This window comes from Borostomias antarcticus, assembly GCF_949987555.1.
Source record: "Borostomias antarcticus genome assembly, contig: scaffold_71, whole genome shotgun sequence".
Taxonomy (NCBI): Eukaryota; Metazoa; Chordata; class Actinopteri; order Stomiiformes; family Stomiidae; genus Borostomias; species Borostomias antarcticus.
The window spans coordinates 840,013-850,000 of NW_028175841.1; the positions used below are offsets into that span (position 1 = coordinate 840,013).

Consider the following 9,988-nt stretch of genomic DNA (forward strand, 5'->3'; position numbering starts at 1 on the left):
TCAGCCCATCCCGTTGAACACTCCATGCGTTCCATATGGAATGTTGACAGGCAATTCCGCTCGGCCAAGTTCCGTGAAGGTCTTGGCGTCCAGGACCAACAGGAAAGTGCTGTTCTCCTGAAGACGGAAACACGGAGGGTCAAAGTGAGGGTTCAGAAACCATTTGCTGGTCTTTTTCTATTCAGTGACAAATGTAATGATATGACTTCCCTACCTGTCTGGGTGTGATGATGACAGACATGACCACCCCGTCATCCTCCTCCGTTGCATTGGGGGCAGGAACAAACACAGGCTCTGACGGGAACAGCCCTGGGTGGCGCCATGCCTGCACAGATAGAGACCATTTTTAAAATAACTCTTAACCTTGATGAAAGCGTCAACTACAGGCTTAGATGCGTAAGAGACCCACAGCATAGTTATCATTACAAAGTACTGTACATTACAGGTGTCAGAATAAGCCACTTTGGTAGAGAAAAGTATGTCGAGTGCTTGAGTGTGTCAGCCCAGGTGCAGATGCTGTATGTAACCCAGAGAAGTGGTTAGGATTCATATAGTTGTTATTGCAATGCTCTGGGGATTAATTAAGGTTCATTGGTAATAGTGACCTTCAGCTGTTTGCTCAGCACGTCCATCTTCAGCAGGGAGTCACTGAACACGTGTCCGAAGCCGCAGGCGTAGAAGTAGCGGTATGGCCGGGCGTTGTACTGAGCATAGTTGATGGCCGGGAACTCCAGACCGCCGTACTGCAACAGCTCGTCATCGTACAGTTCCTCGTGTGTACAGATCACCTGAGGCAGCGGGGAACGGGAAACAACGGCGTAGTCCCGTCGGTCAGCGGAAACATTCAACCCCCCCGAGGTGCTGAATATGTTGAGCTGACAACTCCCTGCAAATATATAACTTCCCAAACTTGATTGATGCAATACGATGGACATGTTCCTGTAACATTTCTATAACGTTGACCCTCCTGAACAGGTCACAGACGTGTGCGTCAGGTATCCATGACAAACCACGCCATTCCCATGCACCAGCTAGCCTGCCGTCTGGCAAGCAGGGGGGGTCTGCCTTTTATCACGGGGGTCTGCCTTCTATCAAGGGGGGTCTGCCTTTTATCATGGGGGGTCTGCCTTTTATCATGGGGGGTCTGCCTTCTATCATGGGGGGTCTGCCTTCTATCATGGGGGGTCTGCCTTTTATCATGGGGGGTCTGCCTTCTATCATGGGGGGTCTGCCTTTTATCATGGGGGGTCTGCCTTTTATCATGGGGGGTCTGCCTTTTATCATGGGGGGTCTGCCTTTTATCATGGGGGGTCTGCCTTTTATCATGGGGGGTCTGCCTTTTATCATGGGGGGTCTGCCTTTTATCATGGGGGGTCTGCCTTCTATCATGGGGGGTCTGCCTTTTATCATTAGGAATAAAGAGGGGAGCAACTAGCTGGGTAGTAATTGAATAAAGAGGAGAGTAACTAGCTGGGTAGTAATTGAATAAAGAGGGGAGTAACTAGCTGGGTAGTAATTGAATAAAGAGGAGAGTAACTAGCTGGGTAGTAATTGAATAAAGAGGGGAGTAACTAGCTGGGTAGTAATTGAATAAAGAGGAGAGTAACTAGCTGGGTAGTAATTGAATAAAGAGGGGAGTAACTAGCTGGGTAGTAATTGAATAAAGAGGGGAGTAACTAGCTGGGTAGTAATTGAATAAAGAGGGGAGTAACTAGCTGGGTAGTAATTGAATAAAGAGGGGAGTAACTAGCTGGGTAGTAATTGAATAAAGAGGGGAGTAACTAGCTGGGTAGTAATTGAATAAAGAGGGGAATAACTAGCTGGGTAGTAATTGAATAAAGAGGAGAGTAACTAGCTGGGTAGTAATTGAATAAAGAGGGGAGTAACTAGCTGGGTAGTAATTGAATAAAGAGGGGAGTAACTAGCTGGGTAGTAATTGAATAAAGAGGAGAGTAACTAGCTGGGTAGTAATTGAATAAAGAGGGGAGTAACTAGCTGGGTAGTAATTGAATAAAGAGGGGAGTAACTAGCTGGGTAGTAATTGAATAAAGAGGGGAGTAACTAGCTGGGTAGTAATTGAATAAAGAGGGGAGTAACTAGCTGGGTAGTAATTGAATAAAGAGGGGAGTAACTAGCTGGGTAGTAATTGAATAAAGAGGGGAGTAACTAGCTGGGTAGTAATTGAATAAAGAGGGGAGTAACTAGCTGGGTAGTAATTGAATAAAGAGGAGAGTAACTAGCTGGGTAGTAATTGAATAAAGAGGGGAGTAACTAGCTGGGTAGTAATTGAATAAAGAGGAGAGTAACTAGCTGGGTAGTAATTGAATAAAGAGGGGAGTAACTAGCTGGGTAGTAATTGAATAAAGAGGGGAGTAACTAGCTGGGTAGTAATTGAATAAAGAGGGGAGTAACTAGCTGGGTAGTAATTGAATAAAGAGGAGAGTAACTAGCTGGGTAGTAATTGAATAAAGAGGAGAGTAACTAGCTGGGTAGTAATTGAATAAAGAGGGGAGTAACTAGCTGGGTAGTAATTGAATAAAGAGGGGAGTAACTAGCTGGGTAGTAATTGAATAAAGAGGGGGGTAACTAGCTGGGTAGTAATTGAATAAAGAGGGGGGTAACTAGCTGGGTAGTAATTGAATAAAGAGGGGAGTAACTAGCTGGGTAGTAATTGAATAAAGAGGAGAGTAATTAGCTGGGTAGTAATTGAATAAAGAGGGGAGTAACTAGCTGGGTAGTAATTGAATAAAGAGGAGAGTAACTAGCTGGGTAGTAATTGAATAAAGAGGGGAGTAACTAGCTGGGTAGTAATTGAATAAAGAGGGGAGTAACTAGCTGGGTAGTAATTGAATAAAGAGGAGAGTAACTAGCTGGGTAGTAATTGAATAAAGAGGGGAGTAACTAGCTGGGTAGTAATTGAATAAAGAGGGGAGTAACTAGCTGGGTAGTAATTGAATAAAGAGGGGAGTAACTAGCTGGGTAGTAATTGAATAAAGAGGGGAGTAACTAGCTGGGTAGTAATTGAATAAAGAGGGGAGTAACTAGCTGGGTAGTAATTGAATAAAGAGGGGAGTAACTAGCTGGGTAGTAATTGAATAAAGAGGGGAGTAACTAGCTGGGTAGTAATTGAATAAAGAGGGGAGTAACTAGCTGGGTAGTAATTGAATAAAGAGGGGAGTAACTAGCTGGGTAGTAATTGAATAAAGAGGAGAGTAACTAGCTGGGTAGTAATGGTTCTGGAGTGAGGTCTACCTTTCTCAGATGAAAAGTATTTTTATATGCAGTGAAACATAAAATACTTCTTTAGGAAGAATTGTCTATGATTAGAGTTTTGTGTCTGGATTGATTCCATTGTAGCGGTCATATTCTATAGCCAGATGCTCAGGTTGTAGAATGTTACAACTTATAACGTTTTTATGTAGTAGTAGTAGTACTTTATTAATTATGTTTTTTGTACTTTATTGATCCCTGGAGGAAACTGCATGATTGGTTCTAGCATACAAGAGTATTCAGACTAAGTGCAGCTGCAAAACTCATATCAAGGCTACATTACAACACAGATATATTCACACACACACACACACACGCACGCACGCACGCACACACTCACACACGCACACACGCACACACATACACACACACACACACACACACACACACATACACACACACACACACACACACACACACACACACACACAAACACACACCTCCCCATTCTTGGCCTTCACAGCAGTAGCTTGACAGAAGTGCAGAGTGACCAGGTTCTGGTCGGTGGGTGTGTCTTTATCCACAGTCAGCGGAATGACGTATCTGCGCGGGAGGTTCCTACAGAGCGCGTTGTAAAACTGACAGAGCAATATGGAGGTTAAACGTACTGCCACTGTCACGTAGATTTGATATGATAATGATACATAGTGGTAATATGGTACATCCCAGACAATTGTTAGTGTCATCATAAACATAATTGAACCAGTCATGATTTCACAGAGTAGTAGACTGTGTGTGGATGTCACATGGTCAGACCTTGTCCATCTCCTCCCCCGGGGCCCTGCGGAGGTTCTCCAGGGTGAAGTCTCCAATGACCTCTCCGTCGTCACCACAGCACATATCCATGACCAGGAAGCCCCTCTCCTCATAGGCGTTGATCATGTGCAGGGCGAACATGGCTGGGCAGCGGTACGTCACCTTGCTTCGCTATTGGACGAGACATACCCAATCAGTGTTTGGGAGATGCTGGGTCATGGAGACAAACAAACCAATCTGAGAGGAAAATGACTAGTCCTAGGAGCATATTATATATAGCATAGATATACCTCGCCTGTGTGCCTGTCGACCACGTGGAAGAAAGTGTGGGTTTGAGGCTCCCAGCTCATGACCTTGTGGAAGCTCTTCCCCTGGATCCTGTACATCATGAACTTGAGCAGGTCCAGCTTGATGGGCTGCTCGATGAACACCACGTAGTTCTCCGACATGGCTGGAGACGCGCACACACACGCACACACACACACACACTCACACACGCACACGCACACACACTCACACACACACACACATACACACACGCACACACATACACACGCACACGCACACACACACACACTCACACACACACACACACACACACACACACACACTCACACACACACACACTCACACACAGGCATAGAGGTGAGTTCCCCACAGAGTAAGGAGAAGCCTAGTGAGATAGAGATAGAGAGATATAGAGAGCGGCCTGGCCGGGGATAGAGAGAGAGAGGGTTTCCTCACCAAAGCTGTGGTAGTAGGATGGTTTCCTGGGCTGTGAAGCAGGAATGGAGCAGAGGACCTGAGCTCCACTGAGATCTGCTGCATCATCCTCCTGGCCGTCATCCACAGGAGGAGGAACACGGATGATGTTGTAGAAGAAGCCTGGAGAAGGAGAACACAGACAGGGGTGGAGGTTTGAGGGTTTATACTGGATTCAATTCTGGACCTCGAGGGGTCTTTATTTGGCCAGGGGCGGACTTACCCATTAGGGAAACGTAGGCAATTGCCTTGGGCCCCCAACTTACAGAGGGCCCCATAAACACCTCATAAACATATTGTTAATAATTATTTTTTGCTAATAATTATTTATTTCTAAAAATCCATATGCTAAATAGTGTCAGAATGCCTAATTCATGAGTGTCTCAGTCAGCCCCCCTCTCCCAGTCACTACCTTGAACTATTCCATTACTGCACATCTGAGGAAGTTATTCAGACCTCAGCACACTATTTCAAAACTGAAGCAAATAAGCTAACGTTACCCCAGTGATGCTTTTTTTTTTTTTTACCAAACTGTCAAAGGTAACAACTTTTTCATGATGGCTACTGACAACACTAACAAAGAGCAGCAAGAAATACTTATACTAGTAGTGAAGAGGAGCTACCGGCAACCTTACAGGAGAATCCTCCTTCGACTGGAGATGGTAACGTTCCTTGTAGCTGATGAAGATGGCGATAACAGATAATAACCAACTAGTGAGTAGCAGTCACCCTACTAACCATTGTCAGGTGAGTTTCTTCCCCCAGCATTAACTCAAGTCAAACTAAGTCACTGCCAAGCCTGATGGTTCATAATCAATCAATAACTACCGTAGCTAGGTAGCTAGCTAGCACTATAGCTTCATATTAGGTGATTAACGTTATGTGAGACAAGTAGGCTCACTAGCTAATGTATCTAACTCTACTCAAAGTAGTTAACAGTTATCTTACTGACATTTTGTTATTATCAGCAGCATTGCTTTAGTAGATGGGGCAGTATCAGTGTAACAATAGATAGATAGATAGATAGATAGATAGATAGATAGATAGATAGATAGATAGATAGATAGATAGATAGATAGATAGATAGATAGATAGATAGATAGATAGATAGATAGATAGATAGATAGATAGATAGATAGATAGATAGATAGATAGATAGATAGATAGATAGATAGATAGATAGACGGATAGATAGATAGATAGATAGATAGATAGATAGATAGATAGATAGATAGATAGATAGATAGATAGATAGATAGATAGAACTTAGCATACCACCCTTGCCATAGGAGTTCCCCATGTTGTATGTGGCTCCTTCACGGTCATAGTGTGGGTGGGCTGTGGCTGAGTTCACTGCTATGTAGTTAGTCCAGTCCACCTACCATGAACAGGCACACATCAACTTGGCTATCATCATCATCATCATCATCATCATTGCTCGTGTTGATAACACGGGCACCCCCCAAGGAACAGTCCTGTCAGCTTTCCTGTTCACCCTCTACACCTCTGACTTCAGCCACAACTCTGCAGCGTGTCACCTCCAGAGGTTCTTGGCCTCTATCGTGGGCTGCATCAGGGCAGACGATGAGGAGGAGTACAGGGATGTGATCAGGAGATTCGTTGAATGGTCTGAGGAGAACCAGCTCCCACTCAACATCAGCAAGACCAAGGAACTGGTGGTGGACTTCAGAAGGAACAGGAGGCCTCCAACCCTCATCACCATCCAGGGGGAGGATAGTGAGATGGTGGACTCCTACAGTACAAGTTCCTGGGAGTGCACCTGAACATCAAACTGGACTGGACTGACAACACTGAGGTCCTCTACAGGAAAGGACAGAGCAGACTGTTCTTCCTCAGGAGGCTCAGGTCTTTGATGAGTGTAGCAGGCTGCTGAGGATGTTCTACCAGTCTGTGGGAGCAGCACACTGTTCTTTGCTGTTGCCTGCTGGGGAGGCAGCATCAAGTCTGGGGAGACAAACAAGCTGAACAAGCTGGTGAGGAGGGGCTGTTGGTGAGGAGGGCCGGCTTTGTTGTAAGGCAACAACTGGACAGCCTGGAGGCTGTGGTGGAGAGGAGGATGAGGGACAAACTGAAGTCCCTCCTGGACAACCCCTCTCATCCCCTCTATGATGAGCTGTGGCAGATGGGGAGCACCTTCAGCCACAGGCTCCTCCCACCCAGGTGCAAAACTGAATGGTTCAGGTGCTGCTTTGTGCCATCGGCCATCAGACTATAACAGTGCACAATGTGTGCATGTATGTATGTATTTTGAGTATTAGTATACATATTTCTGTATGTATATATTTATTGTAATTTAATTTAATCTATTATATATTACCTATGTATATTCTTTATTCTGCTGTTTTTTTTTCGCACTGCTGCTGTACTTTTCCACTGCTGAAAAACCCAATTTCCCCACATGGGGATTATGAAAGTATCTATCTACTATATCTATCACTATGAGGATCTCCTGACCATATGAAATACAGATCTCTGTGGATGATATCTGTGTGTGTGTGAGCTGTTCTGTCAATACCTTCTCCTTGGTCTCCAGGCTCTGTGGATCAATACCTTCTCCTTGGTCTCCAGGCTCTGTGGATCAATACCTTCTCCTTGGTCTCCAGGCTCTGTGGATCAATACCTTCTCCTTGGTCTCCAGGCTCTGTGGATCAATACCTTCTCCTTGGTCTCCAGGCTCTGTGGATCAATACCTTCTCCTTGGTCTCAAGGCTCTGTGGATCAATACCTTCTCCTTGGTATCCAGGCTCTGTGGATCAATACCTTCTCCTTGGTCTCCAGGCTCTGTGGATCAATACCTTCTCCTTGGTCTCCAGGCTCTGTGGATCAATACCTTCTCCTTGGTATCCAGGCTCTGTGGATCAATACCTTCTCCTTGGTCTCAAGGCTCTGTGGATCAATACCTTCTCCTTGGTATCCAGGCTCTGTGGATCAATACCTTCTCCTTGGTCTCCAGGCTCTGTGGATCAATACCTTCTCCTTGGTCTCCAGGCTCTGTGGATCAATACCTTCTCCTTGGTCTCCAGGCTCTGTGGATCAATGCGCCGCATGTAGTTGGTCTCAGTGCTGACGTAATAGTCTCCCTTGTACTTGACAAAATTCACACTGGCGTTGTCCGTGGCCTCTGTTAACACACACAGATATCAGAACTTCACACTCACACACACACACACACACACACACACACACACACACACACACACACACACACACACACACACACACACACGCTTTCTTCCTTCCTTTCCATGGTGTGACATACAGCATCCATTCACAATACTGTATATTTGTACTACACTGTGTGTGCAACACAATACAACCAGCCCTGAGCTCCAGCCCAGTCCCAGCCTCACTGCCGTAGACATGGATCAACGTACTGAGGAGATGAACACAGACAGACCATCGCCCCTGAGAACACTCACTGGGGATTTGGAATCGAGAAAAGAACCGGGCAAAAATGTTCTTGCACGGGTCGGGCATAGCGAGCGTGCCGAACTCAGACACCACGATGCGGTTGGTCTTGGCGTTCTGTGTGTACGAGTCGCTGCGGAGGAAGCGGCTGCTGTAGGTGACCTTGCCGTCAGAGATGTGGAAGCGGTGCATCATTGCCATGCCGTCAAACCAGTGGTGGTAGCTGGGGATGCAGACAGAGATAAACCAATGGGTTTCGGTACAGTACTTCCAATATGGAAGTGTATAGGGTTATACATATAGAATATATACCCTAACCCTGTACCTATGGGTAGACATGCGTGTGTGTGTGTACAGTACATGCGTGCGTGCGTGCGTGTGTGTGTGTATGTGTGTGTGTGTGTACATGCATCTCTGTGAAGGCATGTGTGTTTATATATCTCCTGATACAGTATGTGTGTCTAGTTTGATGCAAAGGTCAGGTAGGTGTGGGGTCAGGTAGGTGTTGGGGTCAGGTAGGTGTTGGGTCAAGTAGGTGTTGGGGTCAGGTAGGTGTTGGGTCAGGTAGGTGTTGGGTCAGGTAGGTGTTGGGGTCAGGTAGGTGTTGGGTCAGGTAGGTGTTGGGTCAGGTAGGTGTTGGGTCAGGTAGGTGTTGGGGTCAGGTAGGTGTTGGGTCAGGTAGGTGTTGGGTCAGGTAGGTGTTGGGTCAGGTAGGTGTTGGGTCAGGTAGGTGTTGGGGTCAGGTAGGTGTTGGGTCAGGTAGGTGTTGGGTCAGGTAGGTGTTGGGTCAGGTAGGTGTTGGGTCAGGTAGGTCAGGTAGGTGTTGGGGTCAGGTAGGTGTTGGGTCAGGTAGGTGTTTGGTCAGGTAGGTGTTGGGTCAGGTAGGTGTTGGGTCAGGTAGGTGTTGGGGTCAGGTAGGTGTTGGGGTCAGGTAGGTGTTGGGTCAGGTAGGTGTTGGGTCAGGTAGATGTTGGGTCAGGTAGGTGTTGGGGTCAGGTAGGTGTTGGGTCAGGTAGGTGTTGGGTCAGGTAGGTGTTGGGGTCAGGTAGGTGTTGTGTCAGGTAGGTGTTGGGTCAGGTAGGTGTTGGGGTCAGGTAGGTGTTGTGTCAGGTAGGTGTTGGGTCAGGTAGGTGTTGGGGTCAGGTAGGTGTTGGGTCAGGTAGGTGTTGGGTCAGGTAGGTGTTGGGTCAGGTAGGTCAGGTAGGTGTTGTGTCAGGTAGGTGTTGGGTCAGGTAGGTGTGGGGTCAGGTAGGTGTTGGGTCAGGTAGGTGTTGGGGTCAGGTAGGTGTTGGGTCAGGTAGGTCAGGTAGGTGTTGGGTCAGGTAGGTGTTGGGTCAGGTAGGTGTTGGGGTCAGGTAGGTGTTGGGTCAGGTAGGTGTTGGGTCAGGTAGATGTTGGGTCAGGTAGGTGTTGGGTCAGGTAGGTGTTGGGTCAGGTAGGTGTTGGGTCAGGTAGGTGTTGGGGTCAGGTAGGTGTTGGGTCAGGTAGGTGTTGGGTCAGGTAGGTGTTGGGGTCAGGTAGGTGTTGGGTCAGGTAGGTGTTGTGTCAGGTAGGTGTTGGGGTCAGGTAGGTGTTGGGTCAGGTAGATGTTGGGTCAGGTAGGTGTTGGGGTCAGGTAGGTGTTGGGTCAGGTAGGTGTTGGGGTCAGGTAGGTGTTGGGTCAGGTAGGTGTTGGGGTCAGGTAGGTGTTGGGGTCAGGTAGGTGTTGTGTCAGGTAGGTGTTGGGTCAGGTAGGTGTTGGGTCAGGTAGGTGTTGGGTCAGGTAGGTCAG

At 47.0% G+C, this 9,988-nt stretch overlaps 1 protein-coding gene across 1 annotated transcript in view; it reads right to left on the reverse strand.

Annotated features, from left to right (window-relative positions):
• Positions 1 to 9,988, reverse strand: part of LOC311329110 (carotenoid-cleaving dioxygenase, mitochondrial-like) — a gene marked incomplete at both ends in the record, with an annotated part of 12,155 nt that continues 2,167 nt past the window's right edge. The window contains 10 exons of the mRNA XM_084462991.1: positions 1 to 117; positions 215 to 325; positions 606 to 788; positions 3,711 to 3,848; positions 4,027 to 4,197; positions 4,317 to 4,477; positions 4,771 to 4,911; positions 6,064 to 6,166; positions 7,815 to 7,930; positions 8,229 to 8,440. Coding sequence (XP_084319117.1) covers positions 1 to 117; positions 215 to 325; positions 606 to 788; positions 3,711 to 3,848; positions 4,027 to 4,197; positions 4,317 to 4,477; positions 4,771 to 4,911; positions 6,064 to 6,166; positions 7,815 to 7,930; positions 8,229 to 8,440 — 1,453 coding nt within the window. The remainder of the gene's footprint in view (positions 118 to 214; positions 326 to 605; positions 789 to 3,710; positions 3,849 to 4,026; positions 4,198 to 4,316; positions 4,478 to 4,770; positions 4,912 to 6,063; positions 6,167 to 7,814; positions 7,931 to 8,228; positions 8,441 to 9,988) is intronic.